Source organism: Numenius arquata, chromosome 8, assembly GCF_964106895.1.
Source record: "Numenius arquata chromosome 8, bNumArq3.hap1.1, whole genome shotgun sequence".
NCBI lineage: Eukaryota > Metazoa > Chordata > Aves > Charadriiformes > Scolopacidae > Numenius > Numenius arquata.
This window is the reverse complement of record NC_133583.1, coordinates 24,206,040-24,229,843: the sequence shown is the minus strand read 5'-3', so window position 1 is coordinate 24,229,843 and position 23,804 is coordinate 24,206,040. Positions and strand designations below refer to the sequence as shown.

At 43.5% G+C, this 23,804-nt stretch overlaps 1 protein-coding gene across 1 annotated transcript in view; it reads left to right on the top strand.

Annotated features, from left to right (window-relative positions):
• LOC141467263 (uncharacterized) overlaps nt 1-23,804 on the top strand; it is a 47,512-nt gene that overhangs the window by 11,381 nt on the left and 12,327 nt on the right. Inside the window, exons 2-3 of the mRNA XM_074151728.1 lie at nt 18,200-18,814; nt 22,961-23,155. Coding sequence (XP_074007829.1) covers nt 18,200-18,814; nt 22,961-23,155 — 810 coding nt within the window. The remainder of the gene's footprint in view (nt 1-18,199; nt 18,815-22,960; nt 23,156-23,804) is intronic.

Below are 23,804 nucleotides of genomic sequence, written 5' to 3'. Positions count from 1 at the left end.
AATGCCTCTAGGGCAAGTTGCGCCGATCGCTGTAATAGGTTTGCTAGAAACGTCAATTGTACTTCCAAGTCACTAAATTTTCCGTGCCCTGTGAACATCTCTGCCGTGACTCCACGGAGGGGGTCTCCCTCCCCTTGTCTTCGAGATGCTTCATTCATAGCTCGTTGTTGCCAGGAGGATTCCCACAACAAATATTGTGTTGGAGTAAGCAACAGTCTCATTAGGTTACGACAATCATATGGACACATCAGATCAGCAGAAAAAATCCAGCTGACAATTTGTCGGGTAGCCTCAGATTTTAATCCATAAGTTGAGATGGTGGTGCGAGCTTGTTGTAAAATTTTCCAATCATGTGGTTCCCATTTGCCAGTATTGTTTACATGTACAACGGGACACGCGAGAGGTGGAGTTCCGCCCAGACTAGCGGCTGTTCCCCACTGTCCTTCTAGTATAGCGTCTCTAATAATGCCATTCCAGCGTGCAGTTCTTGGAGGTGTTGAGGGATTCACTAGCCATGGAGGCATGTTATCATCCTTCCTCGCCACACGTAAATCTAACTTGTCGAGCCGCCTTAACACTGTCTGTAACACTTTGTCTGTGGACAGTTTACGACTCTTGTCCGGGGGTGGAGTTGGCGGACCAGACGAGTCACTGGAGGGGGGTAGCGGTGGATACAAGGCAGGCGGAGTTGCTGGAGGCGGTGCTGTGGGCGGAGGGTGACACGCTGCTCCTCCCAAATCGATGAGATCAGTAGACGTTTCAGGCCCCTCCCCTATCGGAGTTTTCTGAGGAGACGCTTCCGCATTTGCATTACTTTTCTGTTCTGGTTTCGCATCGGTCACTTCCGCTTTTCCCGAGTTTTGCAAGGGGTTCAGCGGCAAGTCTTTACTTTTCTCAGGAGGGTCAGAGTCCTCATTAGCTCGAATTTCAGCAACAGTTTTACACACAGTCCCGGTCATTCCCTTTACCGCGGGCAGCCCAAAGAACCGCGCAATAGGTCCAGGCTTACTTTCAGGTTTTAAGGCGGCCGCTCCTGGACCTAACATTTGAGCAGCTGCACAGGCTACTTCCCGCTCCGCTTTCATCGCTTTTAAAGTCTCTAGCACAGTATGCCACAACCCACGGACGGCTTTTATCTCTTTCTCCTCTTTTTCATCCCCCTCGATTGTTTTTTTCCACATCGTCCCTCCAAAATCTCGCCATTCCGAAACAGAAAACAGCATAGGTGTGTCAGAAAAATGACCCCATCGCTGTCCTAATTTAATTAACTTTATCAACAGTTTCGCCGGTACTTCATTATCTCTCTTAGAGAGGATTCCAGCGAGTAGCGTGTAACTTATCAACAGTTTCGACGGTATTTCACTCCCTCTCTTAGAGAGGATTCCAGCGAGTAGCGTGGCCGCAGCTTCTACTTGCATCACTGCGCCTGGGAGGCGAGAGGCCACCTCGCACCGTTGTCTGCTCCCGCCTTTGCGCCTGAGCAGCACTTCTCCCAGCCGTGGTTTCCCACTCCCCTCCTCTAGCTGCTTACCGCAGACTCAGAGAACTCAGTCCCGCTGAGCTATGGATCTCTGTGCATCCTCTGCTACCAGATGTCGGAGTGGGAGACGGACCCGGAGTAACGATGAGTCTCAATATGAGTATGGTCGTTCTCCCTGTATTCAAGTTCACACAGAGTATATAAAGACAGACAAGCAGAGCACGCGCTAGCAACAATTATACGATTGGCTTACAGTCTCTGTTCACGCGCCTAGAGCGCTCACACAATTAGTGCAGACCTCTTGTCCACGCGCAGCAGATGTTTCTCTATCTCCCAGAGGCAGTACCGCTTATCACTTACTTATCATGTAGCTACTTCTTCATACTTCTGTTTCTCAAGGACAGTTCACAGCCTCCTCCGGGCTCTCATCCCTATCAAAGACTGGGTTGCTCATTGTAATCAAGTCATGCCCTTTTTCACTCAGCCATTCCTCCACAGATTCCCATAGCAAAAATGCATCCACCATCCTGCACTAGCCCAAACAGTGCTGAAAAATTGGTTTGTGCCAGGAATTTATGCCACAGCTAAATAGGTATCTGCATCTTGCATGCACTACCTTTAGCCCTAATGAATATTTAGCAGAACTGTCTCCCTCTGAAATACTATTCAAAAGACTGATGCAACTCCCTGGGACTGATGTACCTGTATATTTTACTGGTTCAGAAATTGCTAAAATGCGATCAGGCCTGGGCATAGCTAATGCAACCATGACCTCTAGGAGGGGCTCTATACCCCTTCAATCTAGGGAGTTATGTTTGGGTAAAAGTACACAAAAGAAAGGATAACTTACCTGCTTGATGGGAGGGAACATTTTGGGTATTGCTAACCTTTCTCAGCAGTAAAGGTGGAAGAAAAAACTAATTTGATCCATCATTCCCACCTGGAAGATGTGACCAGTCTAGAAATGGCACCAGGAAACCCTCCTGCCACTCAGGGAACATCCACCACTGCAGAGACAAAATTACCCACAGCCAGGAACCTACACAGAGCTAGTGGATCGGCTGTAAACTTGCTAACCTTGTGTAAAAATTCAACAACAGGAAAGTGGAAAATAATTTTTTACTTATGAATTGCACATGAACTGAACTATAGCCTTACTTAAAACTGGAGTGTAATCAAGAGGTTGTCTTTGTTACAATATGCTGTTTGTTTTTTCTTATTAATAAGAATTTAAAAACCTCATACACAAAACCTATTATCATGAGACATCCCATTTTAGATTTGATCTGGGATGGAGTTTATTGAGCTCTGCAAACTCTGAAACAATATGGATACTCACAGGTAAACTAACTTGGTATTCTGTAAGAAGCCATAATCAAAGTAAAGACAATTGTAAAATTTTGTTTTCCTATGGGATCCTGATTGGTCTGAGTCATCTAATCTGGGTCCAAGTCCTACTGGTTTACCTAAAAAACCTGATCCAGCACACGCTAACCCTTTTACAGAAAACAGTTTATATGATTAAGATTTACTTGAAGATTATACTACCCTATGATACAACTACCTGGCCAATATTGGATACATGGAGAAAGGGTGTTCAAGTACCTCAGCCTCAGATGGGAAGTGTATTCTAAGTGCATTAATATCATCCTCACAGGTTAGAACCAGTATCTTTTCTGCCTCTGTATCTCATAACTACTGATATATATATGTGAAAAAGCATTACAACCCTCTGATAGTGTGTGGCACTAAGTTCCTCCTGCTTGTAAGAGCTTTTATCCCATGGTTAGGTGTGGTTGAACTACAAAGAGCAACTGCAAATGTGTCAACAAAACAATGGGAGATGTGTTCATTTTACCAGGTGTTTTGTTTGCTTTTTTGCTTGTTTTTTTTACTACTTCAGTAACTAATTAGTGGCTTGTCATAGTAATCATAAAGTATACTGGATACTATAGCATGCTTGTATAATGACATTCAGACTATTTATGATATTAAATATTATTCTCGGACTGTACTTATGCTTCCAATTAATTTCAGACCTGCTGCTGAATGTCTGGAGGCATTTTTCTCAAACTTGGCATGTTTTTTCCTTTTTCCAAGATTTTGCTTTCTGTCTGTCCCTTAGTAGCAGTAACTGTTCAGAATGAAGACAGAAAAGAAAGTGCAGAGGCTAGCTGGAGAAGGGAAAAGTCCAATTAAAAAAAAACAAGAATTGCTTAGAGGAATATTCACTGTGATTTTTCAGTAGCCATTTATGATCATATAGGTACAAGTTTTAACTGATGTATAATTTATAGTTACTGAATTGTAAATTTAAACAGCGATTCCATTTCTCATAGGAAAAATTAAACTAAAATGACCAACTCTACAGCTGTGCAGCAGGGGCATATAAACTCCAGGAGACAGATCTGCTGTAAATTAGCATAGAAAAATGCTTCTTTTTCTTTAATCCGTCTTCTTTACTAACATGGAATTCAAACTAGAAGGATGCAGTAGCAGCTCTAATTTCATAAAAAGTGTCACTCCTTTTTTGTAAAATGAATATTAAAAGATAAGGAAGAATTTGATAATAGCATTAAACTGCATCAGCTTTATACACCTGTCACTACAGCATACTTAAGGTATCCAGCTGGGCCTGCTATTTACCTTACGGTAAATAAGGCAATTAATATATGCCTGACATGGCTTCATGTTTTAAACTGATAAATGAAGAATACAGCACTCTTGGTTTTCTAATGTGTTTGCTTATTTTGCTTTAAGAAAAGAATTAAAAAAGAAATACATAAAGAAATACATAAATTGTTTATATCCTTCACAGACTTCCAAGGAGGAAATAATTAGACGGGAAGAAGGAAAAAAATGGCAAATCAGAATAGAAGGACTGAGGAAGAAACTGAGGTAAAAGGAAAAAGAAGCAGATGCTTTAGCCAAACAGCTGAATACAGTGAAGGAAAGTTATACCAAATGAGTTGGTTTTAATAGATTCAGCTACAAAATGAGGACATAAGGGAAATCTGAATGTTTGCCACATAATAAGTTTATTATAAGATTGATGTCTAGAATTGAGATTAAAAGGATCAGTTAATTTTCAAGTAGGCCACTCGTCTAGTATTCTTTCCCTTGTAGAAGCCAACAACCTTTATTAGAAGGAACTGTCTCTGAATAAAACTAATTTAAGTCCATTATTATACTTCTTGTATACAGCGTTCTGTTATTCCCATGAAACACACAACAGCTTTATGGAGACAGGCTATTTCTTACCGCTGTGTTATTTAATCAGACTGCTAGGACGGGATGCTGTGCTACTGTTGTATGTGGTGCTCCTGCAGAACTGACAGTTCTTGCATTACGAGATGGAAGCCTTTTAAAGAAAACACATGCGCAAACCCTCTGCAAATGTTACATTTAATTCAGTAGCATTAATGGCAGGGTTTTACTGCTCAAAGATGCGTAAGAGAAAGGAAACTGTGATGGTGACTGTAACTGTTGTTAGATTGTGGCTTGAAACTGTTTCAAAATGGCATTTACTCGCAAGTCTTGCATGAATTTCACATAAAACACAGGCAAGATCAGCAAGTCGTTTAGAACATGCACGATACTGACTTAATGTTCGTTGTTTTTTTCCAGCTTTGGGGTTGGTTTTTTTTGTGTGTAAAGCTGTACTGTCTATAAGGTAACCTTATTAAACAGAAAAGGGGGTGTGGTTCAGTGAGTAAATACATTGCAAATGTGGATTCTTTAAGACAGAAAGCATTTTCTCCTAAAGAAAGCAAGTTAGCAAATAAAGTTTTAAATGTAAATTTACTGGATGTTGCATGCTTGAGAAAGAGAAAATTACTCTACAGCAGAAACTGAAAAGTAGTGGTGTCACTGTTGACCGTGTTGTTGGTGTAAGAGCCTCAGAGAATGAAAAAGAACTGGAAGAACTAAGAAAACAGACCTAGATTTAGAAAATGAAGTTGCTCACAAGGTGAGAGGCATTTCAAAAGAATCTATAAAAACTAAAAAAAAATCTAAATGAGAAAAAAATCTATGGAAAGAGATAGATAATCTCTATTAGACCAATTTTCCTTTTTTCCTTTCAATAAGGAAATTGGGAACATGGGAATTTCAAAAATCCTTCGAGTTTGTGATGAGTAAACTTAAAGCTGCTTGGGAGCAATTGTGCACGTTCAGAGAATATGCAGCATTGACTCATTATTCTAAAAAACTAAATAAAAGGAAAAACATGACTCCTATTGTGTAAAATTGAAGTTAAAATTTAGAGGTGTTGAAAGTTACTGGAACTGCAAATTTGAAGTTAAGTAGTGTATTCTTAATCAGTGTATCTGCTATGATAGTGGATAGTGTACCTGAATAATAGAAGCTATACACATCTTGACAGAGCAGATTCCTTTTGCCAAAGTACTTTTGATTCATTGGGATTAGTTGAAATAATGTATATGGCTGACATTGATTTAGAATAACTACCCCAGTAATAACAGAAAATCCAGTCTAATAATCGGGAAGTACATGTTTGTTTTACATTAAGGGATCTTTTTCTGCATTGATGGCCATCTTTTTGTTTTACCTTGATTAATTTACCACTTCTGTAGATACGTAACTTCTATAGATATGTCAGGGATAAAGCCAAGACTAGGGAAGTTGTGGGCCTCTCCGGAAGGAAACGGGAGACCTGGTCTCCCAGGATATGGATAACGCTGAGCTACTGAACAACTTTTTTGCCTCAGTCTTCACCAGCAAGGGCTCCAACCACACTGCCCAAGTCACAGAAGGCAAAAACAGGGGCTCTGTGAATGAAGAACTGCCCACAGTAGGAGAAGATCAGGTTTGAGACCTATTAAAGAACCTGAAGGACCATAAGTCCATGGGACCTGACAAAATCCACCCACGGGTCCTGAGGGAGCTGGCGGATGAAGTTGCTAAGCTGCTTTCCATCATATTTGAGAAATCATGGCAATCTGGTGAAGTTCCTGCTGACTGGAAAAAGGGGAACATAACCCCGATATTCAAAAAAGGAAAAAAAAGAAGACCCAGGGAACTATAGGCCAGTCAGCCTCACCTCTGTGCCTGGCAAGATCATAGAGCAGATCCTCCTGGAATCTCTGCTAAGGCACATGGAAAACAAGGAGGTGATTGGAGACAGCCAGCATGGCTTCACCAGGGGCAAATCATGCCTGAAAAACTTGGTGGCCTTTTACGATACTGCCACAGGCTTGGTGGACAAGGGCAGAGCAACAGATGTCATCTCCCTGGACTTATGCAAAGCGTTTGACACTGTCCTGCATGACATCCTAGTCTCAAAATTGGAAAGTCATGGGTTTGATGGATGGACCACTCAGTGGATAAGGAACTGGCTGAATGGCCGCACTCAAAGGGTTGTGGTCAATGGTTCAATGTCCAATTGGTGGCCAGTGACGAGTGGTGTTCCTCAGGGGTCGGTACTGGGACCAGTGCTGTTCAACATCTTTGTCGGAGACATGGGCAGTGGGAGTGCACCCTCAGCAAGTTTGCCGATGGCACCAAGCTCAGTGGCGCGGTCGACATGCTGGAGGGAAGGGATGCCATCCAGAGGGACCTGGACAGGCTTGAAAGGTGGGCCCATGCAAACCGTATGAAGTTCAACCAGGCCAAGTGTAGGGTCCTGCACCTGGGACCTGGCAATCCCAGGCACAAATACAGGTTGGGCAGAGAATGGCTAGTGAGCGGCCTGAGGAGAAGGACTTGGGGGTGTTGGTGGATGAGAAGCTCAACATGAGCCGGCAATGTGCGCTGGCAGCCCAGAAAGCCAACAGCATCCTGGGCTGCATCAAGAGAAGTGTGGGCAGCAGGTCGCGGGAGGTGATTCTATCCCTCTACTCTGCACTTGTGAGACCCCACCTGGAATACTGTGTCCAGCTTTGGAGTCCTCAACAAAAAAAGGACATGGACCTGTTGGAACGGGTCCAGCGGAGGGCCACGAAAATGATCAGAGGGATGGAGCACCTCTCCTATGAAGACAGGCTGAGAGAGCTGGGGTTGTTCAGCCTGGAGAAGAGAAGGCTCCGGGGAAACCTCATAGCATCCTTCCAATATCTGAAGGGAGCCTACAGGAGAGCCGGAGAGGGACTCTGTCAGGAAATATAGTGACAGGACAAGGGGTAATGGTTTTAAATTGGAAGAGGGGAGATTTAGATTAGATATTAGGAAGGAATTCTTTACTCTGAGGATGGTGAGACACTGGAACAGGTTGCCCAGGGAAGTTGTGGATGCCCCATCCCTGGAAGTGTTTAAGGCCAGGATGGATGGGGCTTTGAGCAACCTGCTCTAGTGGGAGGTGTCCCTGCCCATGGCACGGGGGTTGGAACTCGATGATCTTTAAGGTCCCTTCAACTCTATTCTATTCTATTCTATTCTATTCTATTCTATTCTATTCTATTCTATTCTATTCTAATTTTCTGATGTAGAACACATCAAGCAATCGCACGAGATTCTGTTGTAGATGAATTACATTTCAAAAATCAATAGCTCCAAGAAAAGCTTCATGCATTGCAGAGACAATGTTTGAAAGAGACATATTTTAGACCCTCAGTAAGTTAATAATGTAATCATATTACCCAGAGGAATCACACCTAACAAAAATATTTGGTATTGTGTGTCATTTAGCTGACCTTATTTCTAATGATAGCATTCTAGAACAGGATACAGAATACTCAGCTTTTAGGTTTGTTTTTTTTTTAAAAAACCAAACCAACAAAACAACCCCCAAAGACCCCAACCCCCCAAAACTTAAAGGTTTCTGTGTTCTACAGTTAGAAGCTGAAATATTCAACATGCTAGCATATGTAGAGAAAAAAGAGATACGTATTTTTGAATATGTGAGTCTGCAACGAAGAGACTACTTCTATATTCCATATTGATTGAAAATTTGCAATACACAGAGTTTGGGGACAAACTCAGCTGCATTTCAGCTTTTCATTAGGTGTTTTTGTTGTGTTTTGATTTTTTCAAGGTTCATTGTATTGCAAATATTGCATTATGACGTTATCTTAATCTTTCAAGAAATAGATTTAACAGTACATTCTAGGTTTCTTTATTTCTTGTTTTGTTTTACTGTCTTCTGCTTTTCTTTCATGCTTCATTCTATCTTCAACTTGAATCAGAGTACATGTTATACGGAACTGACCAAGTCTGTTCCTATCAGTATCAGCAAACAAAAGTATTTTAATTCCCTTCCAAAGAAATCTGTTTCAAACAGGGATGAAATCAAACATTAGACTAATCACAGCATTACTGATGGCAATGAAATAGAGGAGGATGCAAACATACAAATATGCATCATGCATAATGAAGGCCATGAGGCTACTTGTTTATTTTGTTGCCAAAGTGCTATAATAAATTAATGAAATTCAGTTGCTAGGACCATTAGAAGGACTAGAGCTACACTATTAAATATTTGCACTATCCATCGCAGCATTTGTCATTGGGATTAGTTATCTTCAGAAACATATTTGTACAGCTCTAATATTAACATATAAATACAGCTCTAATATTAACATACAAATATCAACGTATTTGTACAGCTCTTGAGTGAGCTCTCACGGCAAGTGTAGGGCAGCCAAGGGATCCGGGCCAGCACACATGGGTTTATGAAAGGGAGGTCCTGCTTAACCAACTTGATCTCTTTCTATGACCATGTGACCTGCCTTCTCGATGCAGGGAAGGCTGTGGACGTTGTCTACCTGGACTTTGGTAAGGCCTTTGACACCATCCCTCACAGCGTTCTCCTAGAGAAGCTGGCGAATCATGGCATAGACAAGTGTACTCTTCACTGGGTAAAAAACTGGCTGGATGGCCGCGCCCAGGGAGTTGTAATTAATGGGGTGAAATCCAGTTGGCGGCCGGTCACCAGTGGTGTCCCTCAGGGCTCAGTTTTGGGGCCAGTCTTGTTTAATATCTTTATTGATGATCTAGATAAGGGGATTGAGTGCACCCTCAGCAAGTTTGCAGATGACACCAAACTAGGTGGGAGTGTTGATCTGCTTGAGGGTCGGAAGACTCTACGGAGGGATCTGGACAGGTTGGATCAATGGGCCAAGGCCAATGGGATGAGGTTTAATAAGGCCAAGTGCCAGGTCCTGCATTTTGGTCACAACAACCCCAGGCAACGCTACAGGCTTGGGGAAGAGTGGCTGGAAAGCTGCCCAGCAGAAAAGGACCTGGGGGTGTTGGTGGACAGCCCGCTTCACGTGAGCCAGCCGTGTGCCCAGGTGGCCAAGAAGGCCAACGGCATCCCGGCCTGTATCAGGAACAGCGTGGCCAGCAGGAGTAGGGAAGTGATGCCTCTGGACTGGGCACTGGTGAGGCCTCACCTTGAGTACTGTGTTCAGTTCTGGGCCCATCACTACAGGAAGGACACTGAGCTGTTGGACCGTGTCCAGAGGAGAGCCACCAAGCTGGTGAGGGGTCTGGAGAACAAGTCATACGAGGAGAGGCTGAGGGAACTGGGCATGTTTAGTTTGGAGAAGAGGAGGCTGAGGGGGGACCTCATTGCCCTCTACAACTACCTGAAAGGAGGTTTTAGAGAGGTGGGTGTTGGCCTCTTCTCCCAAGGGAATAATGACAGGACCAGAGGTAATGGTCTGAAGTTGCGGCAGGGGAGGGTTAGGTTAGAAATTAGGAAGAATGACTTTACTGAGAGGGTGGTCAGGCACTGGAACAGCCTGCCCAGGGAGGTGGTGGAGTCACCATCCCTGGAGGTATTTAAGAAAGGTGTAGACATGGCACTTCAGGGCATGCTCTAGTGCCTGAGATTGTTGGTTTGTGTCTGTTTGTGGGTGGGTGTGGTGTGTGGTTGTTTTTTGTTTGTTTGTTTTTGTTTGGTTGGTTTTGTTTTGGTTTTTTGTTTTTTTTTTTTTGTGGTTGGACTCAATGATCTCAAAGGTCCTTTCCAACCATGGAGATTCTGTGATTCTGTAATAATGAAAATTACATTAATGTATTTATGTATTTATGTATTTATGTAAATGCATTATACAGCTATAGCTATATGATTTAAAAGATAGGATTTTTATTTGATGCAGATGTTAGAAAGTGTAAGTTATTGTTAGTGACGTTTTTTGTTTGTTGTACTATGCAAGATGACACAGGTAATTTTTACCATAGCTACTGTCAACTACCCTAATAGAGCAATATTTCAGAAGTTACAGGGAAAAAAGGCTTCAGCAGTGCCCAGCATCTCTCTTGCTACTAATTTATCAAACGATTTGTGTGATCTTTTAAAGGAAGCTGACTTAATAAAAACTCTTAAGTGCCTTCGTAGCTCTTTCAGCAAACAAGGAGAATGAATTCTACTTCTGGGTACCTGGAAAAGATTGTATAATTCCCATTCTTTTACTTGTACCTTGCATGGACTGCATGTGTATCAGCCCACCCCTTTGCAGTGGTAGTTTCTGGACAGGAAAATTCAATTTATAAAACTGTTTTGTGCAAAGATTGTGAGAGGTAGCAAATTTGGAATCTTTCTCCCTTTTCAGGCACCAAGATCTGACACAGGTTTTTCTTTAACTCTGCTGTGTTCCAATACAGACCTCCTAATCCTTCCAGTTATTTTAGAGAAGAAAGAACAAGCCATTTTTACTTCCAAAACTTGGTTGCTATATAGGCTTATGTAGGGTTTCAGGAAATAAAATCTTCCCCATTTTCCACTGTACTGTAGTTCTTACATCTGTAGAAGGAAAAGGAGGTATTTCATGGCCCCTGAACTAGAAACAGCAGCATCTTTAAATTATTACTGCTAAGCAAAATGGTCGCTACAAAGATGGTGAGAAAATAAATGCATTTAAACACCCTTTAACAGCTTTTCTACCTCATAAATTAATGTAGTGAAAGAAAAATGGTGATATTACAAGCTTTTTTCCCTTACTTATTTATCACTCTGCAGGGAGAATATATGCCTTGGGAAAGGGAGGAGATTTACTCATGCTTTAAAATGTAGGAGAATGGTTGCTAAAAAAGGGGCCTCTTTTCCTCCTTCAAGATCCCAGCCATTCATTTGTGGGTTTTTTCCCCTGAGACGGTATTAGTATTCAAGCAACTGCATGGTCTGCTGGATCAGGGAATTGCTCTACAAAAAAAGCTAAGAAAAAAAAAAGTAATACTTTGATTTATCTTCCTAATGTTTCAGTTGAGTTCATAAAGTACAGCAGATTTTGAGACTAACTGCAGCTTTCTTGGGTAACACAGAAAATGAAGGAGTTGATATATTGACTTCGAGGGTGAATAGATCACTAGACATTTTGTGGAGCTAAGTATGCAAGAAACTTTAGGGTTCAAGTCACAACAAAATATAGCATGCATTTTAAAAATATAAATTGTAGTGGGAAATAAGCGATAAAGTAAAATATGGAGCATCTCAGAATGTTAAGATTAACTGTTTACTTCCTTTTACTTTTTTTTTCTTCCTTTTCTATAGGCCAGTAGAACTGGAAAGAAACTCTCAGAATTGGAAAAAAACAAATGGTTTGCTGAAAAAGGTTGTAGAGGGAGTCCAAAGAGAAAATGAAGATCTCAAAAGAGCTACAGCTGTGGTTTTTAATCAGAAATTACTTAGTCTTGAACAGGAAAATGAAAGGCTAAAGGTACTGATTTATCTCCAATAACTATATTTAGATAGTAGTTTATATGCAAGTTAGTAGGAAAATGGAGCAGCAAAGCTGTTGTTGACATTGCCACAAAAGTGTTTTTAAAATAACAACTATGAAACAAGTAAAACACAAAAGCAAAACTTCATTTTAGCATAACATACTGCATGATTTATGTAAAGGTACTCTGTGTGTTAAGGACATTTAAAGATGTGATGAAATGTTATGTTCACTGTGCCATGTAGTTGTAACTATACTGTGCTTAGAAATCAGATATCTGGAAATTTCTACTAAGTAACATATGTGTTTTAACAGCCTGTTTCATACTTAGTCTGAAACGGAAAAAAATGAAACTTCATTTGGGGGGCCAGCTGAGTATGCGTTATGAATATAAAACCAAAGGAATGAAAAAAGTCATTACTGACCATGAGAGGCTGCATAAAGAACTAAAAAAGGTTCTAATTACTAAGGATCTCCAAAACAGAACTACTATACCTTCTATTATTTACTCTTTTTCAGGTATGTCTCTGCAAGCGGCCAGCATAAACCGAGATGATGGCGATGCAGCCCAAATAACAATAGTGTCAATTTAGAGATTTTAATATAGTTGCCCAACAGCTCCCAACTTGGAGGGGAGGGGGTGGCGGAGATTGGGGTGTGTGCTTTAATTCTAAGATGCTCTGCATTAGGGTGCTTAGAACCATTAATCAGTTACCTGAATAACATGAGTAACAATGAAGCACAAAAGGCAAACCATATTGACCCTGCCTGATGATTGCATTATTCTTTAAATGCCTTTCAATAGTACCCAGTATAATCTTCTCCATAATTTTTCCAGGAACTGAGGTTAGATTAAAGGTCTGTAGTTCTCTGGGTCTTCCCTCACACCCTTTTTGTAGACTGGAATAACACAGACCAGCTTCCAGTCAGCAGGGACCTCCCCAGACTCCCAAGACCTTTGGCAGATGATTAAGAGGGGTCCTGCCATAACATCTGCTAGCTCATTCACTCTGGGGTGAACCCATCAGGCCCCATGGACTTGTGAACGTTCAGCTGATACAACTGCAGTGTCCACAAAGGAAAGACACTTCCCACAACTCATGATCCTCCAACTCAGAGGACTGGGCAGCCCAAAGTCTATCAAGTACTATCAGAGACTGAGGGAAAAACACATTGAATGCCTCTGCTTTTTCTTCATCCCTATTAGACCATCTTCAACAATTATCAGTCCAATGTTTTCTTTAGACTTCCTCTTGCTATTAACATACTTAAGAAAGACTTTCTTGTTATCTGAAACAACACTAGTCAGTTTCAACTCTATTGAGCTTTGGCTTTTCATGTCTTCTCCCTGCATATACAAAGTGCAGCTCTGTTCTCTTCCTGCAAATCCTGACCTTGCTTCCAGAGATTAAAAAATTTCTTTTTCCTCTTGAGCTCCATGAGGAGTTCCCTGTTCAGTCAAGCTGGTCTTCTGCCCCAACTGCTTGATTTACAACACAGTGGATTTACACTGGATTTACACTGGATTTACAGCACTGCCTGCTCCTGTGCTTATAGACTGTTCTTAAAAACTGACCACTCATGGATTCCTAAGCGCTCAAAAGCAGATTCCCAGCTCCCTGAATAGCTTAAAGTTTGCTCTCCTGAAGTCCAGGGTACATACTCTGCTGTCCTTTTTCCTTATTACACTGAAAATTTTTAACTCAACCATTTCATGATCACTGTGGCCAAGACAGCCACCTGCCATCACATCCCCCATGAGTCCTCCATTCACAACCAGCAAGCCTAGGAGTGCATCTTTCCTAGTAGGCTCACTGAGTACCTGTGACAAGAAGTCATCTCCTACAGACTTCGAGAATTTCCAAGACCTTGAATCATCACAGCGGTATGATATTCCCAGTTGATATCTGGGAAGTTGAAATCTCCTATAAGGACAAGGGATACCGATCCAGAAATTTCTCCTAATTGCCTATAGAATTAACTCATCAGTGCTTATATCCTGTCTGGGTGATTGATAGTAGACACCCACTACAACATTTCCTTTTTTTTCCATTCCCCTAATCCTTACCCAGAGGCCCTCAACCACATCATCCACTAATTGTAAGGGCTGTACAATCAAACCTCTCCCTTAGATATAGTATGACACCTCCACCTCACCTGCCCTGCCTAGCCATCCTGAACAGCCCGTAACCCTCCATTGTGGGACTCATTCCACCAAGTCTCAATAATACCAATGATATCATAGCTCTGGGAGCTGACAAACGCGTCCAGTTCATCCAGTTTGTTTCTCATACTGTGTGCGTTGGTGTACAAGCATTTCAGATACACTCCTGAGCTCCAGGAACAGCATAATGTTCCTACTAGCATTGCCACCCTCCCATGATGCCTGCCAACCCTTGGCTTACCTATTGCAATCCTGTTGGTATCCCCATCAAGCACTGGTTCTGGTTTAATGCCCTTTCAAAGTGAAGTTAAGAGTGCCATTAAAAAAATTGGAGTAGGATCACTGACATATACTGTGTTAAGCTGGAGGCATTCTTCCAACACAGCCAAAAAGACGGAAGAAATCTTCACTAAAATTTGCGATCTTCCAGTGAATACAAGAATCATTTAAAGCTTTTTTTCAGCTTGTTTGTTGGGTTTTTGATACAGCCTGGCCCACAGATAGGGTTGTCCTTGAGTTGCCAGAAGGATAAAACCAGCAGTTTACTGAGGTAACCATACCCTGCAGAGCACTGAAATTAACTACATAACAGTCAAGATATGAATTCTAGTTTGCCACTAGAGAAATTTTATATCCAAACATTATTTAAATTCATAAATCAATTACTTGTAGAATCTTGCCTACTTTAATACAAAGTTTCCTTACCATTTCAGGAAAAGGCGAGAACCCCAGTGATGCAACGAACCACAGTCTTCTCATTCCTTGCAACCTCCACACTTCTTTTAATCCTACCCAAGAAGATTTGACATCCTTTATTATATAAATTCTAGTGTGCAAGGAAAACTTACTAATAGGAAATTTTAAAACTGGAATAGTTCCTTGATTGGCATCGTCACTTAAACTGTACTTCATGTATTTTAGAGAGTGAACTCTACAACAACTTTATCAACTACTCCTATGTTTACGGTAACTATTACTTTGTGGTCAAGTTGTTTAATGAGTGTTGAATTCACAACAGCTGGAATCCAGTAAATCATACAATAAAAGAAAACTAAGTAAAACAAGGCTTCTAGTCAGCATGAGAAATCTGCACATGCATCTTCCTTATTACCTTTATAGGTCGTTACACTACAGCAGGTTCCATCCACCTTTTCAGTAGAAATTGCACTGTACATATCTGCCTCTAGCACCTTTCTGGTTCTGGTCTCAGTTGCCAAAACTTTAAAGGGCTGAAGATAGGTATTTTAAACCCTCATCATGGATATCTTCCTGCCTTACTCTCATATGGATTCTTGCTCCTTACAGCTGGCCTCTCTAAATTCAGTATTATACACAATATTGCTGATTTCTAATGCTATTGAAACACACCACTGTTTCTTCAAGACATGACAGCTTGGAACATGCTCTAAAACAAAAGAACAAAGGCAATCAGCTTGCAAACTCCCCCCTTCTTTTCCATTCTTGGTTAGTGTTTAGAGATGACCTTGCCTTCCACTTTACATAATGCATATAAACTAGAAGGATTCCAGTCCAACATTGCAAAATTTTGAGATGTGTCTTCCTGTATCACTATGGCAAGAGAAACTCATCATGACTAGCTGCTCTGAGCTTGCAGTTTGGAGCTGAAAGTCAATAGTACCATGTTAGTGCAACACATAGACCAGTGGAATGCAAGGCAGCAAAAGCATCCTGGTGTTAAATACTCAGCACCAGTGCTGTCAACTAAATACTTTTTCTCTTAAAAAGAGCAAAGAAATAAATGATCCATGGGTCTGAAACAAATACCCAGTCACAACTAGCCCAAATTTCTAGGAGGACTTCTATAGCTAGGACTTCTGTAACGGTTTCACTGCAAACATGTAAGCAGTTGTTCAAATATTTTCCTGTATAATCATCACCCCTTCCTCCTCTCTCCCCAGCCAATTTTGATTTGTAAGCTGGTCACTCTCTCTTTCTGCTAGCAAAACACAAAGCAAGTCCTTGTCTTGCAAAAGTATCAAAACAGAATTCAGAATTCATAAAACGAGAACCTTCTACAGGCTTTAATTACATTACGTGGCTGTTTTATATTTTAGTACTCAGATTTGTAACCATAACATACAGCATATATGAAGATTTGTGAAGATTACATGAAAAAGAACAATTTTCAGGGTAGTGAGAAACCATACCCCAACTCCTTCTTCCCCAGCAGTCATAACCCCTTGCTTGCACTCTGAAAACCAAAAACTAGTGTACACTAGTTCCAAACCTAATCCCCCATTGGCTTTTTCTATATGAAGGAACAACACCTTAGGGAGTGTCGCGTTTTGACCTTGGCCGGCAACCAAGCACCATGCAGCCGCTCACTCACTCCCCCCTGGTGGGAGGGGGGGCGGAATTGGAAGGGTAAAAGAGAGAAAACTTGTGGGTTGAGATAAAGATAGTTTAATAGGTAAAGCAAAATCTGCATGTGTGAGCAAAGCAAAACAAGGAATTCACCATCAGCAGGCGGGTGTTCAGCCATCCCCTGGAAAGCCGGGCTCCATCAGTGTAACGGTGGCTTGGGAAGAAACTGCCATCACTCTGAATGTCTCCCCTTTCTTCTTCTTCCCTAGCTTTATACGCTGAATGTGATGTCCCATGGCATGGAACGTCCCTTTGGTCAGTTGGGGCCAGCTGTCCTGGCTGTGTCCCCTCCCAGCTTCTTGTGACTCCCAGTCCACTGCTGGCAAGGTGAGGAGCAGAAACAGCCTCGACACTGTGTGAGCACTGCTCAGCTCAGTAATGAAAACATCCCTGAATTATCCACACTGTTTTCAGCACAAAGCCCAAGCAGAGCCCCATCCTAGCTACTATGGAGAAAATTAACTCTGCCCTAGTGAGAACCAGCACAGGGAAGCACCCTTAGATGACCATTACCAGCATGGTGTTGGTACTGAGCGCCAAACAATTAAGTGGCTGACACTATGGCAATCATTTCAGCTCTACCATCCAGAAGTCAAACACCAGTGGGAGAAAGTCACCCTGATGGATTCAAGCTCACCATGTTGTAATGGATAACTGAGGAAGATTTGTTGCTGATCAAATCTTAGGATTATCCATTTCTGTTGTACATAGTGTAAGAAAGTCCTGACTTACACAAACTGCAATGCTATCAAAATCTGTCCATGTAAGTGAATGTTTATCTTTGTATTAACCAAATGTATGTAAGAGATGGCACAAGCTAATTATGCCACCACCATCTGCAAAACTCCCCTGAAGCGGGATTGTAATTCATTGTGGCAGTCTTGAGAACTCCCTAACAAGAAGAGACGTCCACTATATTATATTACTAAACTGTATAGGAATGTCCTGTTTTTACAAGATAAGCTTAACCCCAATGTTATCCCTGTTTTAACTTTGTAACTAATCAATCGTGTAGAAGGGGAAGGGTGTAAACTAATTTACAACCAACATTGCCTTGAAACCGCTGTGAAGCAAGACAGACCAGATGGAGTAAAGATAACGGAAGAAGCAGAGGGGCGTACTGAAGATGTCGAACCCGACCTCTGTGAGGATAAAAAGAGATGTTCAGTTTGCTTGAATTTGCGAGCCTTTGGTGGAGCTGTGACTCCCCGGCCGCCCAGCGCTGTTTTTGCTTTCCTACCTTAATAAACATTTAGTGAATCTATTTCGGACTTAGCCTTTTTTTTATTTTAAACTATAACAATGTGGCTGAGATACAGCAGTAGGTGCCGCTACCAAAATCGGGAAACACGAGCTGGAGGTCTAAGGCTCCACAGGCAAATGCCACCTGGCCTGTCCCGACGCTGCCTGTACACCTCAGGAAGAAATTTTGACTGGGCTCTACTACTTTTCCATGTCTTACAGTCTCTGAAAAGTTCTTCTGTCTTAAGTCTGATATTCCTTTGTTCACAAGACAAAAAGCCAGACAGGTTTATTTTTTCCCCGCAGGGCTCACAGGCAGGCCAGCAGGAGGGCTTTACACAAGCTCCCGGTGCGGTCATGTTGGAGTAGCCTCATTCCCCGCCAGGCCTGTTCCCCGCACTGACACAAAGCCAACACGACATGAGGGAGAGCCCCAGGACGCCCTCGGCAGAACAGCGGCACAGAGCCGGAACGCCACCAAGCGGAGGGGGGAATCGTGCGCAGACCGCGACCCTGCGTTTCGCTCACCCTGCGGACAAACCTCCCGCCGCGCATCTGTCCCCTCCCCGCCGGGCCGGGCGGCTCCCACACGGCCGCGGCTGCCGTCCGCCCCATCGCCCACCCCGCAGTCAGCAGCTTCCCCCGGCCCTGCGCCGTCGCCACTGCGCCTGCGCAGCTCCTGTGCCACCCCGGGGCGCGGCGGGAAGCGGCGCTCGCCGCCGGCCGATAGCCCCGCGACGCCCCTGCGCGTGAGAGGTGCCGCCGCCTGTCGTCAGCAGCCCTCAGCGAGGCGGTGGCTGCGCGCCGCCCAGCCGGGCCGCGTGGCCCGGGCAGCTCTGCTGTCCGCAGCGGCGGCTGCTGGGGTGGCGGGGCCGCCCTGCGCCAGCTGTGCTCGGCGTTGTGGCCCCGGCCTGGCAGCCTGTCTTGGGGCTGGCTTTCTGATTCCCAGGGTGCCCCGCACCCAAGCATGGATGCCCTGTCCCTGGAGCTGCCCTGGACTTGGTCCTGCCTCCCACAGGGCAGCTGCCTGCTGTGATGGCCCCGGCTCTTGGCCTCGACCAACAGCCCTGGAGCCAGAGCGGTGTCCCCGACAGAACACCAGTGCCAACTGAAGCCGCTCTGTCACTCCCCTCCTGGGCTGGACCGGGGAAAGGAAACAGAGCGAGAGGCTCGTGCGCTGAGACAGGGACAAATGCAGCATTCTTGTCTTTCTGGACTCACAAGGGAAATGATCAAAGGGACTGAAGGGAAGGAAATGATCAAAGGGTCTGTCTGCCTACATAAATCTAGAGAAAGAAGGCATTGCAAGCTGACGGGTCCATTTGCTGTTAGATTTTAAAGCCAGTTATGTAAGTTCATTCACAGAGCAACCACCTTCAAGAGTTCATGAGCAGAAAATTCTTATGTTGTGGATAGGAAGCTGTGGTGGGTTGGCCCGGGTGGGACAGCCAGTGCACACTGAAGCTGCTCTGTCACTCTTCCTCCTCAGCTGGACATTGGAGAGAAAACCGAAGGAAAGGCTCGTGCATCAAGATAAGGACACGTAGAAATCACTCGCCTGTTACTGTCACGGGCCAAACAGATTCAACTTGGGGAAATTATTTTGAATTTACTGCAAATCAAAGATCAGAATAGGATAATGAGAAATAAAACCAAGTCATAAAACACTTTCTCCTTACCCCTCCCTTCTTTCTGAGCTCAGGTTCACTCCTGATTTTCCTCCACCTCCTCCCCGCAGTGGCACAGGGGGATGGGGAATGGGGGGTGTGGTCAGTTCATCATACCTTGCCTCTGCTGCTCCTTCCTCCTCACACTCTTCCCCTGCTCCAGCATGGGGTCCCTCCCATGGGAGACAGTCCTCCACCAACTTCTCCAGCGCCATGGGGCCTTCCCACGGGCTGCAATCACGAACTGCTCCCGCATGGGTCCTTTCCATGGGGTGCAGTCCTTCAGGAACAGACTGCTCCAGCATGGGGGGGGGGTCACAAGTCCTGCCAGCAAACCTGCTCCAGTGTGCGCTTCTCTTTCCACAGGGCCACGAGTCCTGCCAAGAGCCTGCTCCAGCACAAGCTCTCCAGAGGGTCTCAGCCTCCTTCAGGCATCCCCCTGCTCCAGCACAGGGTCCTCCATGACCTGCAGGGGGAACTTTGCTCCACCGTGGACCTCTGTCGGCTGCAGGGGGACAGCCTGCCTCACCATGGTCTTCCCCACAGGCTTGAGGGGAATCCCTGCTCCAGCGCCTGGAGTACCTTGTCCCCTTCCTTCTTCACTGACCTTGGTGTCTGCAGGGCTGTTTCTCTCACATTTTCTCACTCCTCGCTCCAGCTGCTGTGGCCTAGCAGATTTTTCCCCATCTTATATATATTATCACAGAGGCACTACAACTGTTGGTGATGGGCTCAGTCTTGGCCAGCTGTGGGTCTGTCCTGGAGCTCTGTTGAACACAGGGGAAGCTTCTAACAGCTTCTCACAGAAGCCACCCCTGTAGCCCCGCGGCTACCAAAACCTTGCCACAGAAACTCAATACAGAATTCATTCTTCCTGACTGTACTTTCTTCTGTGCCTCGTTTAGGCACAGCTCTACAAAGCTACAAAGAGCTACAAAGCTCACAGCTACAAAGAGCCCTTGTCTGATAGCTCTTGGCAGCGTTAGCACTTTCTTACTCTGGCTGCTCCTGCCCACCAACAGTCATTATTCATGGCCCTCATCTGCTTTCCTGAGTTTTCTTTTCCCTGTGTGCCCTAGTCAGTTGTCAGGCTTACACAACTGTGGGAGCCTTTTCACATCATTTCTCTGTTCACAGCTCTTGCTGGTACTCCTCAACTTGATCCCAGTGAGTGGTTTCCTTCTGTGCTTAGGTGAAGTCATCCCTGTAGAAATCACATTATTCCAGTGGTCAGGCATGCAGTATTTTTTTGCTGTTAGTCTTTGGACCATCCACTGATACTTGAGTTACAAAAAAGTTGATAGGATCCTAGAGAGTCGAGAAGACTTCCAGTTGTTTCAGTGCCTTTGTACTTCTTCCCTGCCTTGGGTGTCACCACTGCTGAGCCAGCCTTGGACCGTTTGTGCCCATGGAGTCACTGGCACCTGCTTTTCATGTCCATGTCTGTCACCCTTCTCACTGGCAGACCCATAGCATACAGTACAAGTGATTAGTCTGTCCAGTGCAGTGGTGGTGGTTTTTGTGGTTTTTTTTTTTTTTCTTTTTTCTCAGGAAACCACCATTCACATGCCCTTCAAGTCCCCTCTCTTGAATTCTGCCTTTCTACCTGTCTTCTCTTTGGCTTCATTTGTACCCTTAGTACTCTTTAAGCGATGGCATCCTTCTCTTTTGAGGTTGCAGCTCCTTTTCCTCTCTGCGCTTCCTTTTCTGCTTTACTCCTAAGTTCTCAGGTTTTGGTCTAACAGTGCTCTGAAGTGTTCATCTCCAAGTCACTGATGTCACTGTGTTGTAACCATGACCCCATGTCCTGGGGATAACAGTATGCTTCACCATTTTCCAGGAGTGAAACTTCATTTCCCCTCCTAGATATTTTTTGTTCAGGGCAGCCTGGGAACTGGGAAGAGAGGTGTTAGTTAGGGACACAAGTGTACGCTGTTCTTTCTGCTTGAGCTGTGGCAGTGGACATCATGGAAGCAAGAAAAAGCAATGAACCCCAACAATGTAAGCAGTTAACAGCTAACAGTGTACTAACAGGAAGCAGCAAGTTTCTCCATCCAAAGAAACAGGTACAGTAAGAAACACACTGGACACAAGGATTTTGGTTAAAATACAGTTAAAGAATAATGTTTGTCTTTGTGGTATCAACGATTTTTTTCTAAGACCACAGTTCCCATGGCAAGAAGCTGGTTGCTATTTAAGCCCCACCAAATAGGTTTTTTCCATTTTACATCAAGGAAACAGCAGAATAGGGGACTCTTTGAAAGGGTCTGGTTTTCCGTACTTTACTCTGAAATGGTGAAGATAAAGGAAGATGGTCAAGCTTGACAGGTCCCATAGCACCATCTTGCTGATCTCACGAGCCAGAGGAGCGGCTGGCAACCATGGAACCTTGGAAATGTAACATTCTATACCAGCGGCAACTGCCTTCTTGGTTCAACAAGCCTGGAGCAGGTACCACCTCCTTCCTTTGAGTGTATTTCACTGTCGGTTGGAGTTTTGTTTGAAAGAAGAAGCAGAGCTAAGGTTCTGAAGGTCTAGTTTTTGAAAGAAAACTACTGCTTTCAGGATAAGAATACGATTTGCCTCAATGTTGATAGCTTTAACTTTTTCATGTATGTTCTGTCGGTATTAAGAGAGTGGAGGTGAAAGCAAGAGGTGAGGCACAAGAGGTGAAAATGGCCACAGTTGGGAATGACCGCTATTTCCATTTTTATTCCCCTGAGACACAGGTAAATGTTGTAGATTTTAGAGTGGTTTGTATCCTTGATTTTCTTGATATATTAATGTTGAAAGGGAGGCTTATGTTCATTATGGTTTATATTCCACCTGGTGAAAATCCGGGGCTGGGTGTAGGGCTCTTTTTTATTGCCTCCATCTCAGTACCAGGGATTTAGACTTTAATGCCTGGGCAATGGGCTTTGGCTCCAGACCCCAGCGTGTCTTGGGGGATGGTCCAGTCATACTGACTATAGTCCAAAAGTGGCGTGTTTTTGAGATCTGTTCTGTACCCAGCTGGTAACATCTGGAACTGGGTGAAACTTACCTTCAAATATTCAAATATTTTCAAGTGTGACTTTGTTTTCCTCTAAAAAATTACTCAGAAACTCATTAAAAAACAACTGGCAACCAGGCATTTACAGCTCTCAGCTGGGATGCCGTTTATATCCAGAATATAAAAGTGAGTTTTTATTTGTCGCCATAATACTGTTATACCTGGACTACTGAATCATCTCCCCCATTAATTAAAACCAAAACATTTTAAAAGAGGTGATTCACATGTAAGGCAACCACTGGGGCATAGGAATCTAGTGTGACTTACCCACAAAGCCATTTTCCTCATGGGGCCTCCAGGTGCAGATTCTGTCACTGAGAAAAAACCTCTTTGCTGTGTTCTCAGCAGTACATTGTGTATTAATCGAGTCCATTTTTATTGTTGGATTTGCAATATCTGAAAACTCTTTTCTCCTGCAGCCAAAGTACAGCAACATCTCCTGTTTCTGGGAAAGACAACCCTTAGGCTGTGTGAGGATCAGTTGTGCCTTCCATCATAGCAAACCTCGTTATATAAATGGACTTTTTTTGCCACCTAGTAACAGTGAGTAAAAATCTTTTCTCAACAATTTGTTCATGAGAGTAAGTAAACACAGGAAAATGTCCTTTCGGTGCTTACTTCCCATGCTTACCTAGTATATATTAAGGTCAAGAAATGTAGCATGGCAAATCAATCAAGAAGGATCTGGTATCCCAGCAAGATGAAGGCAAAGAAAGGAATTATATTGGCATTTGAATAGGGTTGCCATACGTTGTTTTTTTTAGCTGTCACGTTACAGATCTTCCTAACTCTCAGTGACATGAAAGATGAAGTCACAAATGGCAATTTAGGTTGCTAAGGTCCATGGAGTAAAAGTGGTGCTTTACTTAGGTATTTGCTAGATTAAATGTCTCTCGTAGTAAAAGTGGCGAGTAGACAGGTAATCATTTCAGAGAAATGAAAAGTAGTGTGTGTGATGGTGGGAGGAGGTTGGTAGGGCCACTATTAGCAATATCAGTTGATAGAGCACAACTTGTTAGATCGATGAGACCCCCTTGTATAGAAAAAATCAGATTACAATGCTGTGTATGCAGGTGTATTTCCAGTTCATCATTTTGAATACGTTTTTCAGGCTTGAACATTGGATGCAGGCTATTAAGTACAGTAACAGCATGCAAGGCAGTACAATATCTGAAAATCAGAGTATTTATGG